Source organism: Taeniopygia guttata, chromosome 8 (genome assembly GCF_048771995.1).
Source record: "Taeniopygia guttata chromosome 8, bTaeGut7.mat, whole genome shotgun sequence".
NCBI classification, from domain to species: Eukaryota; Metazoa; Chordata; class Aves; order Passeriformes; family Estrildidae; genus Taeniopygia; species Taeniopygia guttata.
In genome coordinates this window covers 16,328,037-16,354,541 of record NC_133033.1, presented here as the reverse complement: position 1 = coordinate 16,354,541, position 26,505 = coordinate 16,328,037, and the positions used below count along the sequence as shown (strand labels likewise).

At 39.0% G+C, this 26,505-nt stretch overlaps 2 protein-coding genes across 4 annotated transcripts in view; one reads left to right on the top strand and one right to left on the bottom strand.

Annotated features, from left to right (window-relative positions):
* Window positions 1–12,344, bottom strand: part of BRDT (bromodomain testis associated) — a 49,292-nt gene extending 36,948 nt beyond the window's left edge. The window contains exons 1-3 of one of the 2 annotated variants that reach the window (XM_030279164.4): window positions 11,772–12,344; window positions 8,707–8,815; window positions 7,201–7,274 (exon numbers count right to left, since the gene is read on the bottom strand). The gene's annotated coding sequence lies outside the window, so the exon portion shown is untranslated. The remainder of the gene's footprint in view (window positions 1–7,200; window positions 7,275–8,706; window positions 8,816–11,771) is intronic. The other variant, XM_072932494.1, reaches the window with a different exon arrangement.
* TGFBR3 (transforming growth factor beta receptor 3) overlaps window positions 12,330–26,505 on the top strand; it is a 113,741-nt gene continuing 99,565 nt past the window's right edge. Inside the window, exons 1-2 of one of the 2 annotated variants that reach the window (XM_030279168.4) lie at window positions 12,330–12,585; window positions 25,838–26,010. In XM_030279168.4, coding sequence (XP_030135028.4) covers window positions 25,953–26,010 — 58 coding nt within the window. In that variant the 5' untranslated portion in view covers window positions 12,330–12,585; window positions 25,838–25,952. Of the gene's footprint in view, window positions 12,586–12,823; window positions 12,989–25,837; window positions 26,011–26,505 lie in introns of those variants that run through there. The other variant, XM_072932496.1, reaches the window with a different exon arrangement.

The following is a 26,505-nucleotide window of genomic DNA, read 5'->3' as shown; positions in this document are numbered from 1 at the left end:
CCCAAGGGCTGAAGTTGGCTGAGCCACAACTAGTTCAGTCAAGAAGCTTATTTACAGTCTTATGCAAGGGGCTTTCATTCTGCATATGTTACAAATAATAGCTTTGACAAATAGGAAGATCCTAGAATATAACTCTGCCATCTGTATGTGATTATTGGAAGTTACATTCCTGGTTGGAGGATCTCTCCAACTCCCCCCCCCCCCCCCCCTCCTTTTCTCCCAGATCTCTGCTGGAAAAAAAGCCATTCTCTGTATGTTTGAAGAAACTGGTTCTGGATCTCTGATAGTAGGTATGGTGATAATCCTTATGGTAGAAGTCCAGTCTCGCTTGTATGTACTGACAATGGCTTAGCTACATGACAATTACTATGATAACAGAAATAAAAATATCTAACTTTTGGTAGAGCATAATGTCTGGTGACCCCATGCCTAAATGCTAGAAGTCACAGGGTCTTTAATCTGCAGAGGCCTGATTCTAGCACTTGTGTCAATGTGTGAATTTTCCCCATAAGCAGAGCTATCAGAACCTTGGCTGAGTTATGCAGTATCCCACAAGGAAGAAAAAGCAGCACCCTACCACAGAGTATGTATTTTTTTTCTTTGCTTATTCTGGCCTGAGTTTCATCTTTGTTTGAGTCTTGATCTTTGGCTAGCATTTGTTTGCTAGTTCCACTAGGAGATCTGTATTCATGAAAACTGAAATAGTGAGGGGTTCCAAATTGCATTTCTCCAGGCAGATGATCTCATCATAGTTCTTGGCAACAAAACTTACACACTCAAGCAATTTCATTAACTCTGAGGGGAAAAACTTATTAATGGATTGGTACGTACATCAGTAATGGTAGAACTGGGGCTTCATAAGATATGCATTATAGATAAAGTTCCCTAAGAACTTCACTGGCACAGATGGGTAAAATGATCCCTGTATCAGAGAACCACAATAATCCATGTGCTGTTCTGCCATGAAGAACAAACATAAGGTAATACTAAAAGTAGTAAAGTAAAATCACTTTGTAAAAGTTGGGTTTCTTGGTCTTTGGTTTGTTTTTTTAAACAAGAAAAAGAGAGAATACTGTAATTGGATATTATAATGAAAATGTTTTGTAAAATTTCTCTAATCAGCTGTCAAACTAATGTAAACTCTTTTTTCAGATCCACAAATAAGATTAAATTAATTTTTGGTCTTTTTAAAAATAAATTGACAAGAAAAATATTTATGCTTACTCTGACAAGATTTAGTGTATGCAGAAAACATATAGTAGATAAGTGTGAAAGACTTGCAGATAATTTATACGGGCAATTGCTTCTCTTTTCATACATGCTAACCTTAAAATCAAAGGATAGCACATTTCCACAGTATATAGTTGATCAAAATATTGTAAATAATTGTAAATAATTTTGAAATAATAAGAATAATTTTCAGAATACTGCTTATTCTTTTGAGCATGTTACAAGGACTGTGAGAAAGCAGGAAAAGGGGCATTGTTAAAAAAAAAAAAAGATTGCTCACATTAACATAGCTATTTTAACAGTGGATTTGTATAACACTTTTCTTTCTGGTGTGTGACATGTCCCACGTGCAGTATCTCTATTTGTTGGCAGATGGGAAATGGGAGCAGAGGGAAGTGTTCCTCATTGAAACAGATCAGCTCTCCTTTTTTTAATAATAACCAAGAAATACGCTATCCTTTTAGTGTGCTTGGCTATATATACTTTGCTGCTTCAAATGGCCCTGAGTGTATTAATAGTATAGCACAGCATTCAAATAATATCATTTGTGGTGGGTGTGGGAGTGAAGGCTTCGTAGTTGGGTTTGGGAATATATACCATGGGAAATCTCTTATGAAATAACTGTTACTTCACTCAGTGTGGTCCATTCCAAATGCTAACCATTTTCTTGTCAGATATGTTTCATGAGCCTTGCAGATAATATAGCTCTGTGGGGATTGATTTAGCTGTGTTCAGAAAACTAAGCTCACACTAGAGATGGAGAAACCACCCCACCTTTCTTTCAATTTGGTATAGAATATTAACGAGGGGAGCGTTAGTCTCTGGAGCTTCATCCCACCCTTCAACACATCAGATTCCTATTAGCAATATTTATTATCTAGAAGGGTGACTCACTGCCAGCTGTTTTCATTTTTGCTTATAGTACCCTGGAGCAAAATGTATATGTAAGCAGCAATTTACATTTTCATTTCTGTATTTTATTGCAGTGGAGCTGGTCACAATACCATAGTAACAGTTGCTTTGCAGTTTCACTTTTGACAGCGTTTGATTCCTTGCCATAGTGGATGTGGTTAAAAGGCTTGCTTGTGGTAAGAACTTGTAAACCTGCAATTCTGAATAATTAAGTGCTATTATTTTGTTGATAGAATTTAAAAATATTCGTTTGTCTTTATTTAAATAAAGACAGATATTTACAAAATAAGTAAATAGAAATATTCAGTACATTATTTTGCTTCAGGATTTGCTTCATACATAATGTGTATGTATGTTATATTCAACAGCGTGTGCAATGTGTAAAGACAATTTTACAACTTCTACAGCTGTTCACCACATGTGGGGCTGCATGGGGAAAACAAATATGAGCCATGAATGGTCCCCAGATTATGCCCCTCTGAGAGATGTATATGGTTACAGTAAAAAATGTACACTTAGCGTTGCTAATAAAATGCTAATAGTTACCAAGGTCTAAGTTTTGAGTAGTACAACAAGCCTGCATTTTGAACAACACATAGAACAAGAAAATCCATCTAAACTGCTGAATAGATTAGTGTGGACTCTTTTTTTTTTTTTTACACACAGAAATTCAACAAATACACAAAATCAAAATAGGCCTTAGTATTACTACTTAGGATAGGATTTACTCTCAAACATTAACTGCATGTCTTGTCATTGGAAAAGACATTGTAATTGGAAAAGATGTTTTATCTGTCTTCTGCTAACTTGACCTAGCAGATGCCAACTGCCTTTCTGCTGGATGAATGGATTTGTTTGTTGCCATTGCTCTTTTTAACATAAAAGGTAAAAGTAATATGTTGTATCTGAAAAATCACTCTTTGTTTTGGTAAAAAAAAGTTTTCTCAACCTATGGTAAATAAGGCTGTTTTATCATTAGTGTATGTGGGATTTATTATGCAGCTGTTAGGAAATTACCTTTGTAATCCCTTGTGCACTTAAAAGAATTTGGTTCCTTTCATATTTCTAATATTGAATCTTTTCAACCAAGGAATTCAGTGGTTTTCTCTTCAGGGATCAGAACTCCATACTATACAATGAAATAGAACTGTGATTTAATATTTTTAAGAAGTAAAACCATATTCGAAATAATGGTCAGCACAAGACAGTATCTCCTCTGGTGTATTTAGTTCACACATACAGGTATGAATATTAAGGTTCCAATTCTAATGGAAGAGTCACTTGTGTTTTGTTTGAGAAGAAAGAAGGCTGGGGAGAAGGATTCTACAATCCCTTCATGGACAGTAAGTGAAGTTCTCCCTAGCAAAGGGCCAGTACAAATCCTGGACACAACAAGGAGTCAAAATAGGAAGGAAGAAGGGCAGAGCAGTACATGAAAGCTATTTCTCTGCATTGGCAAGGATTTTGACACTTAGAAGCAAAGACCTGGAAATGTTTTGTAAATGTGCATTCCCTTTGAATGTGAACATCTTAGAATAGTATCAGATGCATGTATTTGGCAGGTAGCAAGTGCTAGTGCTGTCAGTGCTCTGCAGTATCTTACCTGTCAAGTTTCTCTTGCCCACGTGTGTCCCTGAAGATAAATTAGAGTAAAATTGTATCCTTTGAGGTATTTGGGATATGCCTCCTTCAGCATTTTAGGTTGGACCGGGAGCAAGCTTTGGAAATGAATCTCCTGGTCATTCCCACACATGCAGCTTTGGTTTTTGAGGTGGTTTACAGTGTCAGAACACACAAATGGGATTACCTCCTCAGTAAAATTAAACTGGGACCCAGGACCTAACATGCTTCAGCTACTAATGGACATGCAGTCCACACTGCAACTGGTTGGAAGTAACTTCCAAAAAGCTGTGTCTAGTGCAGATACCAGACTCTCAACACATGTGATTTTGTTCTGTATATCCCTTCCTAGTGTACCTGGCTAATTGTTAATGGATTAACTGTTAATTGTTAATCACAGCCTGATCATTAACAGGTCTTGCTTTAAAAAAAAAAAAAAGAAAGATTGTGGGAATCTGCTCTTGCATCTCCTATTCCTTCTGGAATTAATTACTGTTCATTAACAAAGTGGTTGTCTACTTCATGGGAGAAACAGGATGAGACAGATGGAGGCCAGCCAGTGTTCTTTAGCATGAGGCCTTTCTCACCCTCATAGTGATAGTTTTGTGGTTTGCATATTAGAAACAGTTTCCAATGTACTTAGCTATTCTGCTTCTGTTGCCTCTTGGTATCTAAATGTTTTGACATCTAAATATCTAGATATCAAAGTAATCTGAAAAAAATGTGTTCTTTAACTGTGAGATAAAAAAATCTCAGGTTTATAGATTTTTCTATCTCTCTGTGTGTAGTTGTATAGATCAGTACATTTTCTAGGGTAGGCAAAGTTATCCTTCTATGTTCTAAAAAGAGCACATGTATAGACATGGTTTGTAGATTTTTTTACATTTTTTCTTCCCCCCCGACCCCCCAAAAACAATTGAATTAAAAAAATGAAGTTTCAAAAGAAAATGTAAGTATATAATGTTTCTTTCTTTAGACTTTTGGGCTTTTACACCCTATAGAATTTGAAAATTCTTAGGTACCTTTTGGCTAGTTCATAAAAACATGAGGTTTTCAGTAAAACTTTTGAAAACTGCTGCAGATCTATATTGCTATGGTGGCCACCTACCATGCCAGCCTGTAAAGACCTTAAAAAAAATTAAGTGCAAATGAAACTCCCAGTCCTTATGAGAAAATTAATCCTTCAGGCAACAGCAAAATTTGAATGGCCTGACTAGTAAATTTACTGAATGTGTGTATTTATAATCTCTGCTAAATGCATAACTTGCCTTTGATTGTTTTCTTTTGTCCGTGGTTTTCAACAGCACTGAGTATGCAGTTTTGTTGCCTGTCTGCTAAACACAGATGGTTTGCCAGATGAGCAGGTTACAGGTGGCAAGTGTAAGAAACCTGGTTTGTGCAAAAGGTTCTTGGCCCTGTGATATAGCAGGGTTTGGACTGTCCCTGCTTTTAAGCAATTTCCGCCTGATAACACTGGGGGCACTGGCTCTGACATACTGAGTTTGCTGATGTCCTTCAGCTCATTATCACCTTCATATTTGACATTGCCAGTTCTGTGGAAGTAATAATCCAGAAATAAGTAAAATTCTTTTTAAGTTGTGCAAGGGAGGGAATGGTAGTGGCTTACAAGAAGCAGATGTGAAAATTACTAGGGCTTGTGTTTGGGCTCATAGAGAGAATTATTAATGAAAATACAGCTAGCTGAATATACTCTGGACTGCTTAAGATCTGATATTTCTCATTTTTTGTCTTCAGATATGTGCTGTGATTAGGGGTGTTGGTCAGCTGCTTTTGAGTTATTTGTGTTGATTTATATGTTGAAAGACCCAAGGAGTCAAAAGACTAATCTTTTCCCTCAAGATTTGGTAAAGGAGCAGATGGAAGGTTGGGTTGTTTTTTCCTCATCTGTCTCATTACTCAAGATCTCTCCCTGATCTTTTGTGCATATTTGAAGAGAAAAGAGACTTGCATTTGGCTTTTCTAATGTGTAAATGGCAACAAAGACTGGATTTTTATAGCAATTCACACACATCTGCACTAAATAATTGATACTTCATGAATCAATGTATGACATGAAAGCCTTCCAGAGGCAAATTATGTGTCAGAATAAAGTGTAAACCCTTCATACATTTTATGTGTGCACTTGCCTTACATCCCCATCCAGACTCAATGAAGGACAGTTAAGACTGATAGGTCACATTCCCTGGCATGTGTTATTGTAATTCCAAGGGGAATGAAATAACATGTGGGATAAGCAAACAAATATTCAATATAAAGCATTAGATAGTAGCAGTCTAAAGTAAAATAAAGAATGTCATGAATTGCAGATCACTGGGAGGGATAAAAATCAGATCCAATACTTGCATAAAGACTAATTCTCATATACACAAAGACAAAAGACTATGTCCTCTGAAAGAATTAATGCTGTACTGTATGTGAAAGAAAAACTTTTATGTTGATTCACAATTCCAGCTGTTTTTAAACGGTAAGTCCCATAGGAAAGTATAAAATTAAGCCCTTTTACAAATTCGTTTTGTAGTAGTATTGGTAATTTCCATTGTGAAAGAAAAAAAGCTGTGTTCTCCAGGAGCAGTGTTAAACCCAAGCACAGAGCAGCAGTGCAAAGTTCCTTCCTCAAATTTGTGGAGTTTAAACAAGAAATAATTTGGAGCACGAGCAATGCATTACTTGGTAATTCTCAAATCCCAAAATTTTGCCACAGCTTGGTATTTAAGTTCATATAGCTAATAAGTTTAAATAGGTGACTTTTTCTTGCAGGAAGCATGTTTAGAAAAACACTGTGTACTGAAGGGAGGCTCACTTTGTCTTTGCTTTAAAATGTGACTACCTATATTGGACTTCAAAAATACCACAATGTATCACTTATAAACCTCTCATGACCTCCTCCCTCTCAAACGACTGCGGAGACTGATAATAAAACAGTAGATGTTTTAATAAAATAAGGACTTGCAGCTTCTAGTTTTTTGGTTTGGTGGGGTTTTTTATGGGGCTTTTTAGGTTTGATTGTTTACTTGACGTGAAATTTCATTGATAAGTATAGCTACATTCTGAACATCTAGCCTACCTATTCATTACGTGACAGAAATATAGCTAAACCAATCTTATTTCAGGCATTTTTACTGTGCTGGTTAAAATTCACTTTATGAAAGATAATGACTATCTATCTAGCAGCTTGATTTTTGGCTCTCCTTCATCTGTGAGGCAGACTGTACATAAGTCTCCTTCCATTTCTTTATAATGACCCATTTTATCATGTCCTTGCAAATCAGATTGGGAAGAAAAAGAACAAACTAAACCAAATCAACTAAAGATCAACTAAAGATCAAAAGGGCTGGAAGAATATGTCCAAAACTAATAATTTTAACAGTGTGTCAAACTTCAATGCACAGTTACACCTTCTCCCGTTCAGTCACTTACTTTTGCTTATTGAAGTTGTTAGCTCTCTATGCAGCAGCTTTGTCTTGATGTTTTTCAGTAAAACATTTGGCATCCTGCGGAATTATGTAGATAAAAACAATTAAGTAATTAGGAAATTGTAGACATGAAGAACCTGTGATACTTTCATCTTGCTACAAAGAATTTCACCCATAATCTGGTTTTGAAACCACAAGCATGCAACATGAACTTCAAAACAGAATACAGCAGTTTGCAGGAACCCAATCCTGCAAACCACAGGTAGTTTTAGCTATATGTATAGTTCCACATTTTTGTATTAGAGGGTGAATATCAGTTATTTAATATGTTGACTCTGAAAGTATATCTTATTAAATAATTGTTATCTAAGTTCTAAATGTGTTATGATTGAACCTTGTCTGAAACTGAACAGTTTAAAGTAATCTACTGACTTTTGTCTATTTGATTATATTTTGATTGAGCTCTAAACAGACAACTGGAATATGAGAAATGGGATCCAGCCAGAAGAAAGTGATTGAACAGTGAAGGTATGCTTGTTTCACATTTTCTGTGTTTGATCTTTTGTTGATTTTTTCCTTCTCTCATATAATCTCTTTCTTTCCTCCCTCTTCTGCTCTGTTGTGTTTGCGTTTAGTAGGTTGAGGGCCTATAAACATCTTATCAGAAAAATGTTGGAAGGAGGGTAAGGGGCATATCAGAGTCAAGAAGAGTGCTGTGTATAGAGGAGCCTGTGTAAGGCAGGCAGGGGAGAACAGGGGGCACAAAAGAGATGCTGGAGGGTTTTGGTCTTTTTCCTTCCTTTTTAAAATCTGAAATCTATAAGAATGTGTTATTTGAATTGGATATGTAGCCTCTGGTTTGAATGTAAAACCCATGGTATCTTCCAGGATTGTACTATACATGACTTGTCCATATTTGGAATTATTCCAGAATTGCTGCTGCACTTGAAATTCACTCCCTGCCTTAATCCAAAGTAACGTTCAAGTGTAGACAAGCCTAAGAGTTCAACACTAACATTTACTTACCTTTAGCAAAAGTTTTAGGTGTTCAAGGAATGCAGAATCATTTAGTAAGGAATGTAGAATTTTACTTCATTAGTTTGTATTAATGACTTATTTCCTAAGAAGCTTTTAATGGCTTAATTACATTAACAGACCCTTCATATTAAAGGTTGTTGGGTAGAGTCATATGACTAAAACAATGGAGTTAATGTAATGCAGCATAACAACACATACCTAGTCAGCAACCTATAGTTAATGCTTCTAGACCTTTCTTTTCCTTGCTTTCAGAAGCACAATAAATCAGCTTAAAACACAGAGCTAATTTTAAATAACATTTTACCTCAGAGAGGGACAGGATGGATGTACTGGGCAATGACTGTACTCATCTGAACACACTCCCAGTTCTGGGTTCAATCCCAGCTCTAAACCTATCTTATGTACAAGATATCCCTTCAGGATGCCTGTTCATCCATTTGATTTTTGAAATTTAGGGAATTAGCACACTTACTCTTTTCTGGACTTTCAAAGCTACCAGAGGTTCTTTAGTGGTTCTTAGTGGCTCAAGAACATGGCTGCTGGCCTGTTTTCTGGATCCACTGTTACAGAACCTGTATTGGCTTAAAGTGGAACATAACTATTAATTCAAAAGCAAACAGGAACAGTTCTTAGGACAGTGTGGTCCTTCCTAGCTTTCTTTTTCTTTTCTAATGCTTTATTGGTTAGGATCATCTTTTAGCCTTGAAAAGATTCTTGACACTGTATGAAGTAAGAGAGTTTTGTGAGAATTAGTCCTTACATATATCCGAAAATAATTTCTGGGATCTTAAAATACTTTATGACAAGAAAACATTTTCATACCAAGATGCTTGTTTATAGAAGTCTCTGTTTTCAATTAGAATCTCCAAGTCAACTTGGGAATAAACATTTTGTAGAGCTATTGTACCCTTCATTTCCTTTGGTGGGTGAAGCACATTTAAATAGTGCTATAAATAGATAAGTGATCATCAGATGCCTACATCCTGGAGCAACTATTTAAAGTGCACTTGTTCTTGTGGCAGTGGGCCCATGATGAGACTCTGTTAATTAGCAGGCAGTATATTCACTGCCCCATCAATGACAGCACACAGTCCCCAGCTCCACATTTAGTCCCAAGGCCCCAGTCTAACGTCACTCCAGAAGGCCGAGAAGATTCTGTGTTTCTTAAAACTGTGGAAATTACACAGGCATTGGTTTAGTGTTAAAGTTTTAAGAACAAGTGAAGCCTAATTCTCGTTTCTAACCCAAACTGTTCTGTTCTATGAATATAGAATGGTATCCAAATGAATAACCCATTCCTGGGAAGGATTAGTTAGTTCAGCTTGGATACCATTTTAATAGATTGATGCTGCTCCTGGTGTCGGTGACCTGAACTCAGCTGGCCCCTCAGTGCAGGTTAGGGCTTTATGACCATAACATGCAGTTAGTAACTGAAACTAGTCTAGAACTTTTTGGGAGTAGTATCCCTACTGTATTTTCTGGGAAAGGAGGAAAAAAATTAAAACTGTGATGTTAATAGTTTTAACAGCGCACATTTTTTAAGATTTTACATTTACTTAGGCTTGATTCTGTGGCACCACACCAGGAAAACCTCTAAACCTCCTGCAAAAGTGAACTGCCACAGCTTTCATACATCTTAGTGAGGATAATACATTACATTGCTGGATTGCGCTGATGACTGCTAAGTGAAATAATCCTGCCCAGGACTGAAGTTAATCACTAGATCAGCAAATACTTAAAAAGTAAGTAAAAATGTAAATTATGTATATAACCGTGTTCCTCAGCTGCAAAAATTGAACACTATAGTTAAGATTGCAGGAATTTTCCATGGTTTTAAGAGGAATTATGTGATTTCTGTTTATTCTGCCACGAAATGTAAAAATAAAAAAAAATGCCAAAGCCAAGTGTCTATCATTATGTTTCTGGGTGACCCAACCCACGTGCCTAATTGTACTTTAATGTGGCAATTTGTCGTGGCTTCAGTCTTTGAACATCATGTTCAAAGACAACATCAACCGAGTTATATATTAGTTTATAACTAAAAGTCAGTGTTCTTTTTGTCTTAGTCTTGAACTTTTTCAAACACCAGGACAAGTGGTGTAAATCCTAGACTTTGCTGAAGGATGCTGACTACCTAGCATAATTGGCTTCATGGACAAGAACCAGTAACCAGTTCTTACCAACATCACTGAAAATGGTGAAAATAATTTGACTAAGGTTAGACCTATATACAAACAATTTGATTTTACAAAGGCTTGTACATACACATTTGATGTCACTTTAACAGCCCTCATGGCTACTTGTTTAAGTGAACCTAATCTGTTTAATCTTTGCAGGATTGGGACCTAAATGAGTAATTAAAATAAAAATAATGTTTGCTTAAGTTTCAATCCCATTTTTAATCAGCAGTCTGGAATTTTAGCTAAAAGAAATATAGTAGACACACAATATGCCTTGAAGTACATATATTGCTGTAGAATATTAGTTTTCTTCTCTGTTGAAGGGACTTCCCCCACCTCCACATCCCTCTTGCAAAAAATTTCGCATCCTACATATGAGAGTGATAAGAGAGGAGGTATGTCATGCTCCAACATGCACAACTTTTCAAATGCTAAAAAAAAAAAAAAAAAAAAAATCTGTAAGTGAGCTTAGGCTGCCAACAAGCAGTCTGAACTCGTATTTTATTTGTTTCTGCAGGTTTTTCTCCAGATTTTGTAAGCCTGTTTGCTAAAAAATTTAATGTACAGTAAATGCTTGTTATTTGATTTATTTTGATTTCCTTCTGGAGCTGTCATATACAGATAATGTACTAGTTTTCAGGACTAGTCTTTGGGGGACCCAGCCATTGACTGATGTGTGGTACATGCAGCAGAACTGTGAGTAAGGCTTGTCCAAACACAAAGAGGTCAAATGTAAATGGCAGTGGATTATTCTAGGTTGCAAACTGACATTTCAAGAACGGCTAAATTGCGTCTGAACTCTGGTAACACGCTTCTTGGGTAGATGTAAGAACTTGGCATTTGTGACTCGGGGCAAAGGGCCTGAAGTCAAAGAGCATTATGAAAAAATCAACTCACCCCTAATTCCCTCAGTAAGAAAGCCAATTAAATTAGTAAAATTTTGCTGAAACATCCTGAAACTCCTCTCTACTTCTCTATATCTCCACATTGTCTCCATACCTACAGAAGAACATTTGCTTACTTAGATAACAATAGGAGTAGGGCTCAATTTTGTGATGGGAGTTTTGCTATAATAATGTTTGCCAACTTCTAGTACTGCTCTCGTTACCATGACCTTTAGAGGACATTTAGGTTTGGAGAGCAGCACACACCTGATGTTGCAGGACTGTGTCAGAAACTAACTCTGTTCATCCTGCTGAAGGATAAAGTTGTGGGTGGAAAGGCCTCATGTGTGGTGTATCTCCCTTAATGACAGTTTGCTCCACAACTCGATAGTCTTGAAGTTGGGGGATGTGACAACCTTAAGCGTGCCTTCCATACTGAAGAGCACTTTCTGTTATTTTCCAGCATAACGAACCTCGAGTGAACTGGAATAGTTTGCTCTGCTGTAAACGATGTCAGCTCTGCGGTGTTGGCCAAAACTCCTTCTGGTGTGGGCTTTTGCCTGCCCTTGGCTGGGGTGGCAGCACTGAGGGGGGACCAGGGCCTCGCTCTACGCCAGCCGCGGTGGGAGCCGGGCCCGCTCAGGGGGCTGCGGGGACGTACCTCGGTGCACACTCAGGGCAGGGCACCGTCACACCGCCGCTCACACCGGCCCGATACCGAGCGCAGCCCAGGCTCCGTTACGGACGCGGCCTCACGCGGTTTCTAGGCCGGTAACTTAAAAGCCGTTGCCGGCCCCGGTTGCCGTGAGCGGGATTGTGCCCCCAGCCCCGGCTGCGCGGGCCTTTTCGAGCCGCTGGCCGCCAGCACAACCGGGCCGTGCGCCACCCCAGGACCCCCTCACGGCTCCCGGCGGGGCGGGCGGGGCTCAGGTGTGGGAGGGGACGGGGCGGGCGCGCGCTCGCGGCACGCGTTCGCGAGGGGCGGTGGCGGCGGGCGCGGCCGTCACGGCGCCGTCTCCGCCCCGCGCCCAATGGCGGCACCGCCCGCCGCGCCCCGCCCTCCCCGCGGGCCGCGGGGTTACTGCCGGGCCGGAGGCCGGGCGGCTGCACACGCGCCTCCTCCGCCTCCGCCTCCTCGCCGCCTCCTCCGCGCTCCGGGCAGCGGTGGCCGGCGCTGGGCGGCCTTGGTGAGGGCTGCGCTCCCGTCCCGGCCGGCGGTGCCCATGGCGTAGCTGTGCTGCTGCGCGCCTGCCCCGCGCGACGCGGCGTGGACAGACCTGCCGCCGGGTAGGTGCGGCGGCCGCGACCCCCGCCCCGACAGCGGCGTTTCGGGCCGGGCGCCCCTCAGGGATGCGCCGTCCGCTGGGGCGGGCGCGGGGTGTGCGCCCCTCGAGGTGTCACCGTGACCGGGCTGCCCGGGAGGGTCCCGGGGCCTCCGCCGGACGCGGGAGCTGCCGGGGGCGGTCAGCGTCCGCACGCGTGCCGTAGGGAGCAGCTCGCCCCTCGGGACCGTGCGAGCTGAGGGGCGAGTGAGAGGTGGGCGCCTGGCGAGGGGAGCTACAGGTGTCCCAGCGGCAGTCCCTGTGTCCGCTGGCTGGTGCGTGCTGGGCGAGTTACGGGCAGCGAGCGAAATGCTTTGCAAGGCTCGCGCTGCTGGGCGCGCGTGTCTTCCTACCTATCGTGGGGCCAGGTGAGAGCAGTGTACGAGCAGAGTGTGAGTTTAGTGTAAGTGAGAATAATATAAGGGCCAGTATAATGTCCCTTCAGTGCTATTTCACTGAGGGGCTGTTGCCATGTGGGAGTTGCTGCTGCATATTTTGCAGGGGATGCACTAGAGTCAAGTCACTGCAAGCTTCTGAGTACTACTCTCCTAGTAATAACAAGAATGTGGCTTCAATGTCAGATGTAAATTAAGTAACTTTTTAAACACGAGCTTTCCCCAGTCTCAAGTGCACTTGTAGTTCCAAAGTCATTGGTATCAAACAGCACAGGATGTGATACTTCTCCCTTACAAAAAAAAAGGACTTCTTCAGATGTAGTGTGAATGTGTGTTTATGCTTTTTCAACTTGCTGTGGATGTAACCAGATTTAAATCTACTTATCTCAGTTCTATTAAGCTGTAGCGTTAAAATTGATTTGCTGTCATTTATAATTTTCTTCTCAAATGCTTAATCATTAGCACAGTTCATTTTTTTATGGAATATTTTTGATAGTATTTGTAAGTTGTTAAAGAGACACTTGGACATACAAGTTCTAACAAACTTTTCATCATCAAAAGTTTTTTGGTTGGGTCTGTGTTTATACTGATCTAAGTTGATGTACTTTCTGTTTGGTGAGGTCAAACGGGCTGATATTACATCTCCAATAGGGAGAAAACCCAAAGTGAGAGAGCTGTCTGCTCACTAATTGTGGTGTCAATTAGGTTTGTCTCATGGTGACCCAGAGGACTGATACTACTGTAGTCTCATATGTGGAAGACTTCACATGTGTAAATGAAATGTCTTCCCAAGACAAAAATCTGTTTATTGCTACTTATGAAGATTACTTTATTTCCCTTACAGTCCATGCTTTTTTCCATGAATGCCTGTCGCAAGCATGAGTTGGTAGCTGGGTTTTAATTAGCCCTGCACAGGTGTCCTGTCAAAGTATTCCCAACAAGAGTGTAAGTAAAATGTTACTGGAAGATGCTTATTCATTTGAAGACTCCAGTTTAACCCATCAAAGCTAACAGAGCTTGAGTTGCAGCTGAGGAGGAGCTGCTCCTCGAATGCAGACCTGGGCCACTGCTGCAGCTGGTGCTGGGCTGGGGGAGGAAGGGAGGGGAGGGCAGGTCATTGGCTTCCTTCAGTGAAGAGTCCTTTACTCTGAAACTTGCTTCCCCCAATTGTTTGCTGCAGTTCAGCCTTTTCAAGTTTAAAGTGACACTTCAGATTTTTCTCTCTTGACATGCTTTCTGTCCCTGGGGAGATCTAGTTTTGTTGTTGATTTTGATGCATGTTTTGTGTGTCCAGAGCCTCATCCAGTCAAAGCGTGTAAGTGATATCCACCAAGGATGTGAGTTCTTTTAAAAAGTAACTTTCAGTTGTTGTTCCTGGCATGCAAAACATATTTTCATACCCTAGCATCTTGATGCCTGCCACAGGATCAGTGTTTGGAAGTCAGTTGCTAAACCAGCAGGGGGAACACAAAACTTGCTGTCTATAAAGTCTCTCCTCCTACAACAGTTGTAATTTATTAAAACTCTGGGCCTATACTTTTGACAGTATTTCTTTAGAAGGTGAATATTAATTTACTTGGAACACCCACATACATTGAAATAAACACATTATTTTTAAATACTTGTTTATAAATTTCCTCTAGCTGGCATATCTCCCATTCTTCTAAATGCAATTTTTGTCATATTAGCCATGACTGACTTGTGAAAACACTACAGATTTATGTGAGTGAAATTTCTCTTTGAAGATGTTTGAAATGAATTAAACCAAATAAATGATATTTTGAGTAATTCTGCAAAGTTTCAGATAATGAACTAGATGAAATATTTTCACAGTGGAGCTCTTACTAGATCACATATGATTGTATATAGACGTCTTGAGAGCTCAAGTTGACTTGCAAAGCAGTTGTATTCTCACGAGAATCTATTTCTAGTATTTAGGATTTCCATAAGAGAAAATATTTTTAGATATTCTCTTAGGTTTTAAGAAGTCATTACTATCTTATTACTGTAGAGGTCAACTGATGGTCCCAGCACAGAGCAATAATGGTTTTCCTTTTTGATTCATATTGGCATAATGATTAAATCTTTTGTATCAGGAATATTGAATGTAAAGGCTGTTGCCAAAGAAGGTGATGTGGATGGCTTGCACCAATCCATATTGCTTTCTGGTCTGTGAAGTCTGGTGCAGCCAAATGGCAAATACTGAAGGTCTGGATGCACAGACAGATGGCTGAATGGGAATTTGCAGGGTGTCTGCTATTCCCCATTAAGAGCTGGGGAACAGGCTCTTACCTGCAGTAAATGCAAGAATCTTGCTGCTTCTACTTAGGGTTAAGCCACCTTTCACTGAGGGTGGGATAAAAACGTGTCAAGGAGCATTTGCTACAGAGTAGCCAATTTGCTGCTTGTGGGTGATAACAATTGTATATTCCACCAGCATTAGGTGTTAGAGCAAGTACAGACACAATAGAGTTCAATTGAAATTAACAGTCCCAGGTCAGGTTTAAAGCAAGCTATGTAAGCTCTGGTTCTGGAATGGCACTAACTGCACAGCGAGCTATAAAATATATATAAATGTATACAAAGTATAAGCATATTTCAATGGCCATGCATTGTTCTCTAGCAGCATAACATGATGTTACCTGCTACTAAAGGTACAAAAAGGTGTATGTTAAATTCCATTGGCAATCTTTATCTTCTGTTGTTTTCATGGAATCCCAAAACTTTCTCTCCAGATGTTTCTCTGAGATGCTGAAGTGTTTACTTTGTAAAGCCAAACTGAAATTTCTGCTTTAATATGATTTGAAAGTAGTGGTAAATCTTTGCCTAATTTGTTCCTACAATTCTTTTCTTTGATACCTCCAACAATATTGTGTTAAAATTTAAGACATGAATTATCAAGTCTGGGCCATTTATGTGAATCTCTGAAAATACTATCCGGGATATAGATTGCAAATATCTTTGCCAGCACATTGCTTTTGATCTAGTTCCACAAAATACTTATGTATTATAAATAGTCATTACTTCTATAGAAGTAATATTTGTGGTGATTAACAGTGGTATGCTAGTTTCTAGCCACTTCATGAATACAAGCATGTTATACCATAAAAATGTACTAGCAAAAAGTAGTGCAGTTGGAATTGCTTTATCCATCATTTTGGATTCACATTTTTATGTGCTGGCATTCATCCAATAGAGAAGCATTTCTTGTGCTATTACAACAATAATTAACTCTGTGATAGCCAAAATGAAAGAGATTTACTAGATTCCAGATATCTCTGGAAATCATTGAAAGAGGGACTTTAAAGCTGCCACTTAATTTATATTACATATTTTTGAATTTCAAGTATCACACAATAGATGTTTTTAAAGAAGAACTTACTTTATGACCTTGATTATCTAAGGAATTATATTTGTTGCGTTCAGCAGAGAACATTTAATATATTGCATTTTAAGTGTAGTAAGTGTTTATTTGTACTGCTTACAAATAATTATATTTGGAAAATATGCTAGTTTCTGATGTTTCTATAATGAAATTAATGGTATTTTTGAGGAAAAGATGATAATATTCCATCCTGTGACTAATACTTCAAAATGATCAACACCTGCTTATTAACAAATTTAATTGCATTATATTTGCATTATATATTATGTAATAATCTAATTTCAGTACACTAGTTGGCCAAATTCAGATTTTTTTCTTTTCATCTTTCCTGTTGTAAGATGTTATAAAATTTTGAGAGTCAGTTGGAAAGGACCTCTCTTTTAGATAATTCCTATTGTGGCCTTGCAAGAGACCTGCTTAGATTGAAGGGGAGCACTTTGTCTAGAGGTCTTGGTCTGAAACAAGTCAATTATAGAGCTACTGCATAGAGGTTGTTTTTCTGCACAGAAGGCAATGGGGGCTGTGATACATTAGGTGTTGTTAGTGATTCTAAAGAATAATGGCAATTCACTTATTCTCTGATTCTCCTTTGTAAGCATAGGCGTTTTCTGTTGGAAATTGGTGATCTGTATTGTGTGAGTCAGGGACAATAAAAAACCTCAAAGTATCCAGTGAGCTTACTGTGTAGTATAAATTTGCTGAATTCATGTATTTCTTTGCCAAGAAGCTGGAGGTGGATTGAAGACTGATATGTCCTCTTGTGCCTGACATTTGGCAAGTAAGTTGTTAGAATGTAGCTGCATCTGACACTTTGTGATTAAGAACTATGGTAGTATTTTATCACACGTGTGATGTGTTGTTTCTTACAATGATTTGAGTGAAACAAAATTGTTCTGTTTTCCAAAGCAGCTGTTGCAGTATTTGAAGAGAGTCTTTTCTTGTAATAAAGCTATTGCATTAATGAACCAAGTTACCTTGTGTTCTGTGGTAGATTACGTCCTCCCTCCAGCAGTTAAAATCACCTGTGTTTCTAAATACTTGTAGATCTGGTGATTTGGTTCACTCCAGTGATGATTATGTAGATGATAATTTCCTTCTGACAGAAAGATGCACAAATTATTTATATGACTACAGGAATTTGTTGTGGTCTTCCTCTCCCCATACCTGTGCCCATTTTTTTTTTTTTTTTTTTGCAGTTGTCATTTATACATTTAATATAAAATGATTAAAGGAAATTCTGAATAGTAAAGATTTTATGGGAGTGTCCTCTACTCATTCTGACTGGAACATGCAAGTAATTCATACCTTGACTGAAGCAATCCCCAGTGAAGTGCTTATAAATACAAATTTTTATGAAAAAATTTTGCTCCAACTTGAATGTGTTTTTCTGCTCAACAAATGGAATGACACCATTTATTTGACAGGCAGTGGGAGGGTAGATACCCCTGCACAAAGGGAAACTCCTTTTGACTCCTTCTTTTAACGGTGTGTCATTTTAAGGACTTCCCAATTTATGTGGGAGAAGTTTCCTATCTGTAAGACATGCACTGAAAGTTTAGTGGCTAACAGTTAACTTTTGGTAAGTGTGTTTATCTTGCATTCTTGTTTAGCGACCTGAAGAAATAATCTACTAATCTGCCTGCCTATTAGAGTTTGCCTTGTTCTAGAGACCAAAAGACATGCTTCTTTTGTTGATCTGTTTTGTTTGGCTTTTTTTACCAAAATGTGGGTCTGATAATGCATGCAGTTAACTTTAAAATACCTGGTAGTTAATATCTCAGTCTGTTAATTTGCTTCTTGTAGTATCTAATGACCCATGGCAGTGAGCAGGGCTGGTTTGTATCACCTCATCCATTTCCCCTGTAATGAGAAGTGCTGATTTTCAATCCTGTTCACTTGTTTACTAATTTTTTTTTAAATTTGTTTTATCCTTCCCAAAGAGTATTGCCTCCTTATACAGTGAATTTATGTTTAATACTGTAGTCTTGCTTATCATCATGCTCTTTGTGGGTTTCTCACAATTAACCCAGACAGTTGCTGGTATTTATAGGTCATGGTTTCAAAACTACTTTTCACATGTGTAGGGGTAATTTCAAGACTTTACATCCACCAGTGATGGCTTTAGTTCTTTTTCCTGGTAGGAAGGTTCTAGGTAGACTATTTCTAGATGCAGTCCTAAGGTTTTGCAGTTCAATCTTGAAATAACAGTGCCAAGCATTCATTAACAGCAATTTGCTGAAGTCTTTTATCCTGAGTGGAGGAAGCCTTGCTGAATTGTTGGTAGCTTTCCATCCTCCTGTGGCTTCAATTCCACAGAGATGCCCTCCCTAGGGTTATATCTGTCTTGATAGGTACATTAGAGCTGTTATCTGTTTAGTTTAGGTGTGCAATTAGAAACCCAGCCAAGTAAAACTTAAGATAAATTAAATTTGTGTGAAGTTGTTGGCTGCTACTGTGTTTGTGAAAAGTAAGATAGTCCACTGCCAGGAAACCTATTCTGTTTCCAATTAGAAACAATAAAAAAGGTGGTAATTAGTCCAAAGAAATTTAACTATGAGACAGAAAGGTTGTAGAGATGTTTTTTCATGCAAGTTATGATGATCTTGCTCAGCATGAAGATTCCTATTTCTATTGCCTTTGTTTTTGTTTTAGCGTAAATGTCTCAGAGGCAGCAAGTCCCATTTAAAAAACATAGCTTAGTTCTTGTTAGTTGTGGTGAGATATTGCTGGTTAATTGGGAACTTGAGTTTTATTTAAATGTACATTTGAGATTTCTTGGGTTTCCATGTTTTTACGTATGTGTGTTTCTAGTAATCTCTGCTTTTTTGCTTCCTTAATGTGTATCAGAAAGATGGCATATAATTGTGCTGCTGGTGTTCCCTGGTGAGATCAGTGAGATTTCTTGTCCATCTTCTAACTAGAAGTTGGAAGCAGAATGCCTAAAGTAGTTTCCAGGCAGGTGTTAAGGGGGTGCTGCTGTGGCCAAGGTGAGGTCCTGTTACGGCTTCTTTTGCCTGTGAAAGAAGAGAGTAGCTGTGAGTTGCACAGAAAATACACAGCTGAAGCTGGTATGAGATTGCAGATTGCTTGAGCCATTACAGTACTAGAGCTGTACAGCATCTCAGCCTCTTGCTTTCTCTACTCCCTTTAGAGGTGTCCTGATGTAGGAAGTGCCTGAGAGCTCTGTGATAAAGGAAAAAAATTCTGATTTGGTACTCAGATTACATGTGGGGTGTTGGTCTTGTTAAACTCTGTCTGCAATGCCATCTGTGCTTCCTCCTGTAGAGGTTCAGTAATCTCTAGGAATTTCTGCTGTTGTCAAAAAGCAATCTGTTCCAGTCTACTCCTTGTGGAAGTCTTGTGTACTCCTTCCACTAAAAGATCCCCGAATGCACTTCCTTCCCTTCCACGCATTGAAACCCTCCTGCATCCTGATCCTTCAAGAGACTATTCTCTTGTTTATACTTGGTAAGCAAAACCTTGCCCTCAGCCTAGGAAGATTTAGCTGCATACCTCCCTGTGTTTGGGGGAAGGGAAGTCCTGGGAATATATAACAGAATGATTATTTGGTCCTGTTTCTGTAAACTGTCTCTTGTGCTGTATTATGCAGTGGTTCTTCATCTGAAACTTCAAATGTCTGGTGTCATCTAAATTCACAGCAATAAAATCAGGTGATTAAAAGAAAAGGAAGCTGAAGTTGGTTATTAAATAATACTAAATTATATTAAATAAAAATGAGAATAGACATCCCCATCTAAACTGGAGCTTCATTCCAGCTGTGGGCAAAATACATACCAGGTAACAAAATCCCCATCCAGTACATTATTACTAAATAGGTGGAATGGTTTCACATTTTTATTGGACTTATTTGTTTATATTTTTGTTCTTGTAACTTGGCAGGCTACATTGTAATACATTAATAAAAAATTAAATAAACAAAATACTAAAACAAAAATCACATGGAATAGAGGGGCACATTGCTAAATGGCATAAAACATCTTCATTTGGCACTCTTCCAGTTCCCATAGCCTTTAACTGTGACTTGTTGAAATGTCCTATTACAAGCACAGCAGCATGTGAACTGCAGGACATCAGAGTTACTTTTTCCCTGGTCTTTTTGATATGTCAGGGTTTTTAGTTTTATTGCTATTCATATATTCCCTGAAAATGAAACCACTTTGTTTCTAAACCAGAATCTGTCTCTTTATAATTTATGAATACATTACTATTTTGAGTTCTGAATGAATTTGTGGGACTTTGTGTATATGCCTTGGACATAGGCATTTAAAAATACAGACAAATTCTCAATTCCACATGAACATTTGCTAATCCTGTTAATCAGCTTTCCTACCTGTATGTGTGCAAATCATGCAGAATTGACATGATGTCAGCTAATAAGTCTTCAAAAATGCATTTTTAATAGGAGTAGGGTAATAATAAATAAATAAACTCTTTTGCTGTTCCTAAGTTTGTAGAACTACTCATATAGTTAACTATTTGTGTTTTTCTTTTTTTACTTGAGATTGGGTGTACGTGATTGCAAATTATCGCCTTTTTTACTTACACATGGCATGCATGTATTCATTGCATTCACATAGGGAAGCAACTTGGACAAATGGAAGAAAAACCGGTTAAATAAGTGAAATGGTTGCCATGCATAAAACAAGCAAACAAAAAGTAAAGAAGCTTTGGCTGTGAATGCAGCCTTGGATGGCCCAGAAACTTGGGTTCATGTTGCTATGGCAAAACAACACAAAGGGACAGATCCTGCTGGCTTTGCTCAAGTATCCCCATTCACTTTGCTGGGACTTGTGATGTGACTTAAGAGGAGGAATTTTGGCTTGCTTTGGGGGAGAAGTGTTTGTTAGCAGCGTTGTAGAGAGCTCTGCAACCTCTGGCACCACACGTGGAAAGAGGAGGGAATTACCAGAATCCATGCTGATAAGGCAGAGAGGAAGTGGAAGTTATTCTTCAGGCAGTAAAGGAAAAGTTTAGACAACAAGAAGGATAGAGTTAAGGCAGGGGAAGAACTTGTATGGGAAAGGTAGGTGCTGATTAATGAAACAGATGGTGGCTGTTGGGGAAAGGGCTTAAGGGAACAGAAGTAAAAGGCGTAAATAAAACAATAAGGTCCCAATTCAGCAAGAAATGTGGCAAATTCCTATGCTAGAGAAGCCTTTAATAGGAAACAGAAAAACCCTAGAATCTGTGGCTCTGGCTGCCTGCAGTTTGGACTAGGCAGAGAAGCTTTGAAGCAGTAAGCAAAAATAAATTTACCAAGAGAGGAAAAGTGTGTAAAAGTGTGTGAAGCTAAGGAGACTGCTGATTTCGAGAAGACTGCTGCACAACAGGTGCTTGGCTAGAAGTACAGAGTTGGGCTGAGTAGAAAGGTGCTCAAATGTCCTGAAGCCTGAACCTAACCCAGGTGTACACTTGTTCATTTTCATTTATAGTTCTTCAAGCGCTTTAGAGCAGAGTCCTATTCCCTTTCTAGAGAGCATTAGGCCAGTGTGGGGCTGGATACATTTCTGCTAGTGCCAGAACAGTGCAGAATGTAATTTCTTAGTGCCAAGCCATCCATAGGCCACAGAGGTTTATGGTCTGGGAGTTCCTGTCAGTAAGAACTGGAAAATCCATAGGGAAAGGTGTTTTTTTTTTAAAGAATAAGACTCGTGCTTCTAGCCTGTGAAATCTTACATCTTGTAGTATTAAAGATGGCTTTTTAGTTCAAAGGCTAGCTTTGAAAAATCCAAAGACTGAAATTCTGAGGAAGATGAGTAGTAGATTTGTACAAAGAAAACTATTTATGTTGGTGGAAGGTGGAGAGAAAACAGTAGTGCACTCAAGTGATTTGTGTTTCGTCTGCTGCTGGCTCTAACAAATGTAGATTGCTTTACGTACCACTGAATTAAGGAGCATTTGTTGTCTTCTAGCTTACAATAGCAATGAGATCTGTCCTTCCAGTCAGTGCTTTGGTATCTTTCAAAAACACCATGCTTTTCACTGGGTTCTAGCTAAGCCTTATGCATCAAAATTCTCAGGAGCATCAGAGGCTCCTAGTTGAAACCAAATTAAAACCTCATAATTTTTCCTCTGCTTGTCCTTACATACTTCAAAATGTGTTTCCTCCCCTTCTATTTCCCCAGTCTTCTTTCAGACCTAATAAAAGCTAGTAGTAGTCAGGTTCTTCCTGATGTTCCCAGCAGCACATATTCCTCATCTGATCTGCAAATATATATTTCTCAACAAAACAAGGTCTTTGTGCTTTTTAGACCCTCACTTTTACTAGGACTAGTGACCTTTACAACAGCATATTTCAGTGAAGATAACCCCATAGTCTTCAATGGTTTTTATTTAGATCCCCTTTTTTGCCAGCCTTCCTTGCAGCTTGTTGTAGTACAAAGCATTGGCATGAAAACATAATTAATAAACCCAAAACTCTCATGTCTTCTTCTCTTTCTCTTCCACATCAGGATCTTTTGGTTATACTTTTAATATGCCCTTTTGTGATCTTATTTACAAAAATAGCAACTCAGATATACCCCAAAGGAAAAGATGAGTCTCTTGGAAATTTCTTTTGAAGGTCAAGTTGACTAACAGTTGTGTTTACTTCTTGGGTAAATAGTTTAGGTTCCTTATCCCTTTGCACAGCTTTCTTCTCTTATTTCAAGGGAAATATCTTCCTATTTTGTGGACAGGCTTTTCCTACTTTTCCTAGTTTGCAGGTTTCACAGCTTTTCTAGTGACAGCAGTTCTCACACTGAAGTCAAATCTGGCAGATTTTGCACCACAACTTAATTTTCTCACCTTTTTTTTTTTTTTGTTGTTGTTGTTGGTTTGTTTGTTTCTTACTGTCAGATAGTCACTTAATAGCGGCTTAGTAGATGATTCCTGCCACACGTGATCAGATTTTGCAAAATACTTACAAATTGTCTGCTTAGTAGATTTAGTTTTAAATGAGTTATTAGTAGCAGTTTTGTCTGTTTTTTGACTTAAATTGCAGCTGTGGTGCTGCCAGTCATTCATCATAAATTCATGAAACTCACTGTTTGTTACCTTTTCATGTGGTTTGATATTTGCCCTCCTTTTGAAGTTTGAGAGTGTATGTCTTCAAGCAAGTGAGCTCACTCTTCAGAAAATTCTTCCAGATTTTCATTTAAGTCTTCGTTATTCACCCTTCATGAACTGTCAGAATCAGGGTTGAAGTTTAGGGCTTTTCCATCATATACTGGCAGCTCTGGGTTATACCTTGGAAATGTTACCGGTCAGTGGGTTGTGGTAGGAATCAAATCACTCCTAAAGATGGGAAGGTATATGTGTTCTCTCTGCCTTTTTCATCACTTTTTTCAAAAGGACTTTCATCCGAGTTGAACTGCAACTCGACATTTTAACATATTTAGATGCTCAGATCAGAATGGGATTCTAAACATAATTTTTTTCTCTCCAGTTCTTTCCCTGTGCTCCCCATTTCTATACTACTTGGTGCCTTATAAAACTGTCACTGAGGAATGAGAGGTTTGTGCAGATGGGACAGTGATCTAAGTTGTATCTTGGGTTTTCGTATTTAGCAATTTTAATTTAGCTACTTTCTTATTTCTTATTTTATTCTTATGTGCTGTGGTTGCTCTTTTTCTGTTTCTCTTGTGTTTGTTGTTGGTGAAATGGCTGTACATCAGTAACTTGGGTTTCAGAATGCTTCTTCGTTACCTCTTTGCACATACGACATCTTGCAGAACATTATGATGGTCTTCTATAGATAACACCGACTAGAAACCTCATTATTTTCTCTGTTTGATCATTTTTCTTTATGGCAGCATTTAAAAATTGAACTAGCAACCAAATATGATCACCAGGTAGAATTAGGTTTATTTTTATCTAGAGAAATAGCAGCAAATGATTCCAGTTTGTATTTGACTTCCCAAATAATGCTCAGTATTTGTCATGTCTTGCCCTTTTCCCAAAAGTGCATTTTGTGGACACTGAGCTTGAAAAGGAGCTGCATGACCCCCCATGTTGTGACAGATAGTCAGCCCCTTGCTCTCCCCGTACTCTGCTGTCTTGCAGGAGTGTGTGTCTGGGTGTTCCCAGCAGCCTGCAGAGCTGTTCCTTTTTCCCCCACCTCCCAGTGGGATCTGGGGCACTGCCAAGCCCAGTTGGAGGTTCCAGGTGCTGGGTGCTTAGTGGAGGATCTGCAGGAGGGCCCCAACAGCCCTTTCAGGAGTGTAGATGCAGCTCTATGCACTCAAGGCAGTGCTGTTCCCACCAAATAACCTGTGCAGAAATGCTGCTGAGGAGTTTCTTGAGTGTCCTCATAGCCCCAGGGGTGCTGGTCTTGAAGTGCTGGTCTAGGTGCAGGTTTTGGTTGAGCAGGCTTCTGCTGGTGCACAGCATGGCACACACTGCATGACAGAATCTGGCCTTTTGTCCTCATACTTCATTCCATTTTAATGTCAGCAAGAACCTTTTAAATGATATTCATGTTGCCACATGATCCTGACTCAGTGTTTTGCCATCACTTAGTCCCATGATGGAGGTTTGGTAATTTCTTGCAGTGCTTTATGATGAGTGTTAGTGGTTGCCAAGGTGCCATCTGTCATCTGCTTCCAAAGGTACAATACCAATGTCCCAGTTCTTTACCTTCCTCATCTGTAATCTTATTCTAGACATCTAGATGACTGAGAATAGAATAAAAAAAAAAAAAAAAAAGTGGAAGAGGCTATTGTGAATCTGCTTAAGCATTTCCCCTCCAAAATCTGCAGCATGCATTCTGGGGCCAGAATTTTCAATGTTTGTAAGGCTTGCAGGCATCAGCTGTATTGTCATTTATTAGCATAGAACACTAGAGTTGTTTAACTGACCTGGTATATCATGTCTCAAAATCTCTCAAAAGAAAGATTCTGAATAGTTATATTTGGTGTCAAGTAGCATTGAAAAGTTTTCAGGGTTTGTCATACTGAGAAATGATGAGTTAAATTTATCGAGTTGCCCATCAACCAGCTAGAGCACATGTGAAACATTTCTCCATGCTATAATAAAGGTAGCAGCAGATAACTGAGCAAACAAATGTTTATATGCACCAGAGAAAGTCTGATTACTTAAAATAAACATGTCTGAGGGTGTTAGTATCATTGGCAGGCTTCGGTGGGACTTTGGTATTAGCTGACAGAAAGGACTCTGGGGCCTCACTTCCAAGCAGATCCTAACTTGCACAATATATAATATAAGGGAGCAACATCTGCAAAGAGGTACTGAAATATGGGTGGGGGAGTACTAGGTTATTAGTACCTAGGGTATCTGACAATATAAAAAACACTCCCCTACTAGACCTTTAAGAGAGCGTTCTGTTTCTCTTCTTACAAGAGAGATAATTTTAAATATCTAATAATATTTCTGTAAGTTGTATTTGTATTAATATTTATTTTTACTTCTTTCTGTAGGCAATTAAAAGTCCAGAAGATCTGATTTCAAAGCTCACCACAAATTTCAAAGAAAGTAAATCTACATGAGGAATCACAAAGCAAGTTGATTTGAGAAGATACAGCATTTACAAAAATGTCAAGTTGTGTGACTTCAGTGTTTGCTTTGATGGTTTTGTGCTTTGCAGCTGCAGGTAGGTGGTATTATGCAAATCATGCATTCAGTGTAACTGGATGTGCATGTTTAGAATTGATCAGAAATACTTCTTAATGCTGAAGAAAGTAGGTCAGCTAAAGTTTATGTCTAGGTTTTCTGTAAAACTGTTGTGATAACTGCATCATATATGATGTGAGAAACAATGCTGTTCCTATAAGAATGTTTTCTTGCTTCTATGTTCACACTTAAAATAATTCAAGAACTGCAGTAGTAATGTAAATTATTTAGGTTATTTACCTATTTATTTTTAAAAATTGCATGGTGCACATGTATTTTAAAGGGGAAAGTTGATATGGAAGCCTTTGGGAGTGGAAGCAGTATAGCTCTGCCAGCATGATGAACTATTGGCTATGCTAAAAGGCTGGATTTATTTTCCCAGGTGCAGGGTTGGGCTGGTGAAGCTGAGGCTGCTGGAGTCTCTCTCTACAGAGCTGGGCTGAAAGGGTGTACCTGCTCAGCTCCATGCTGCCTC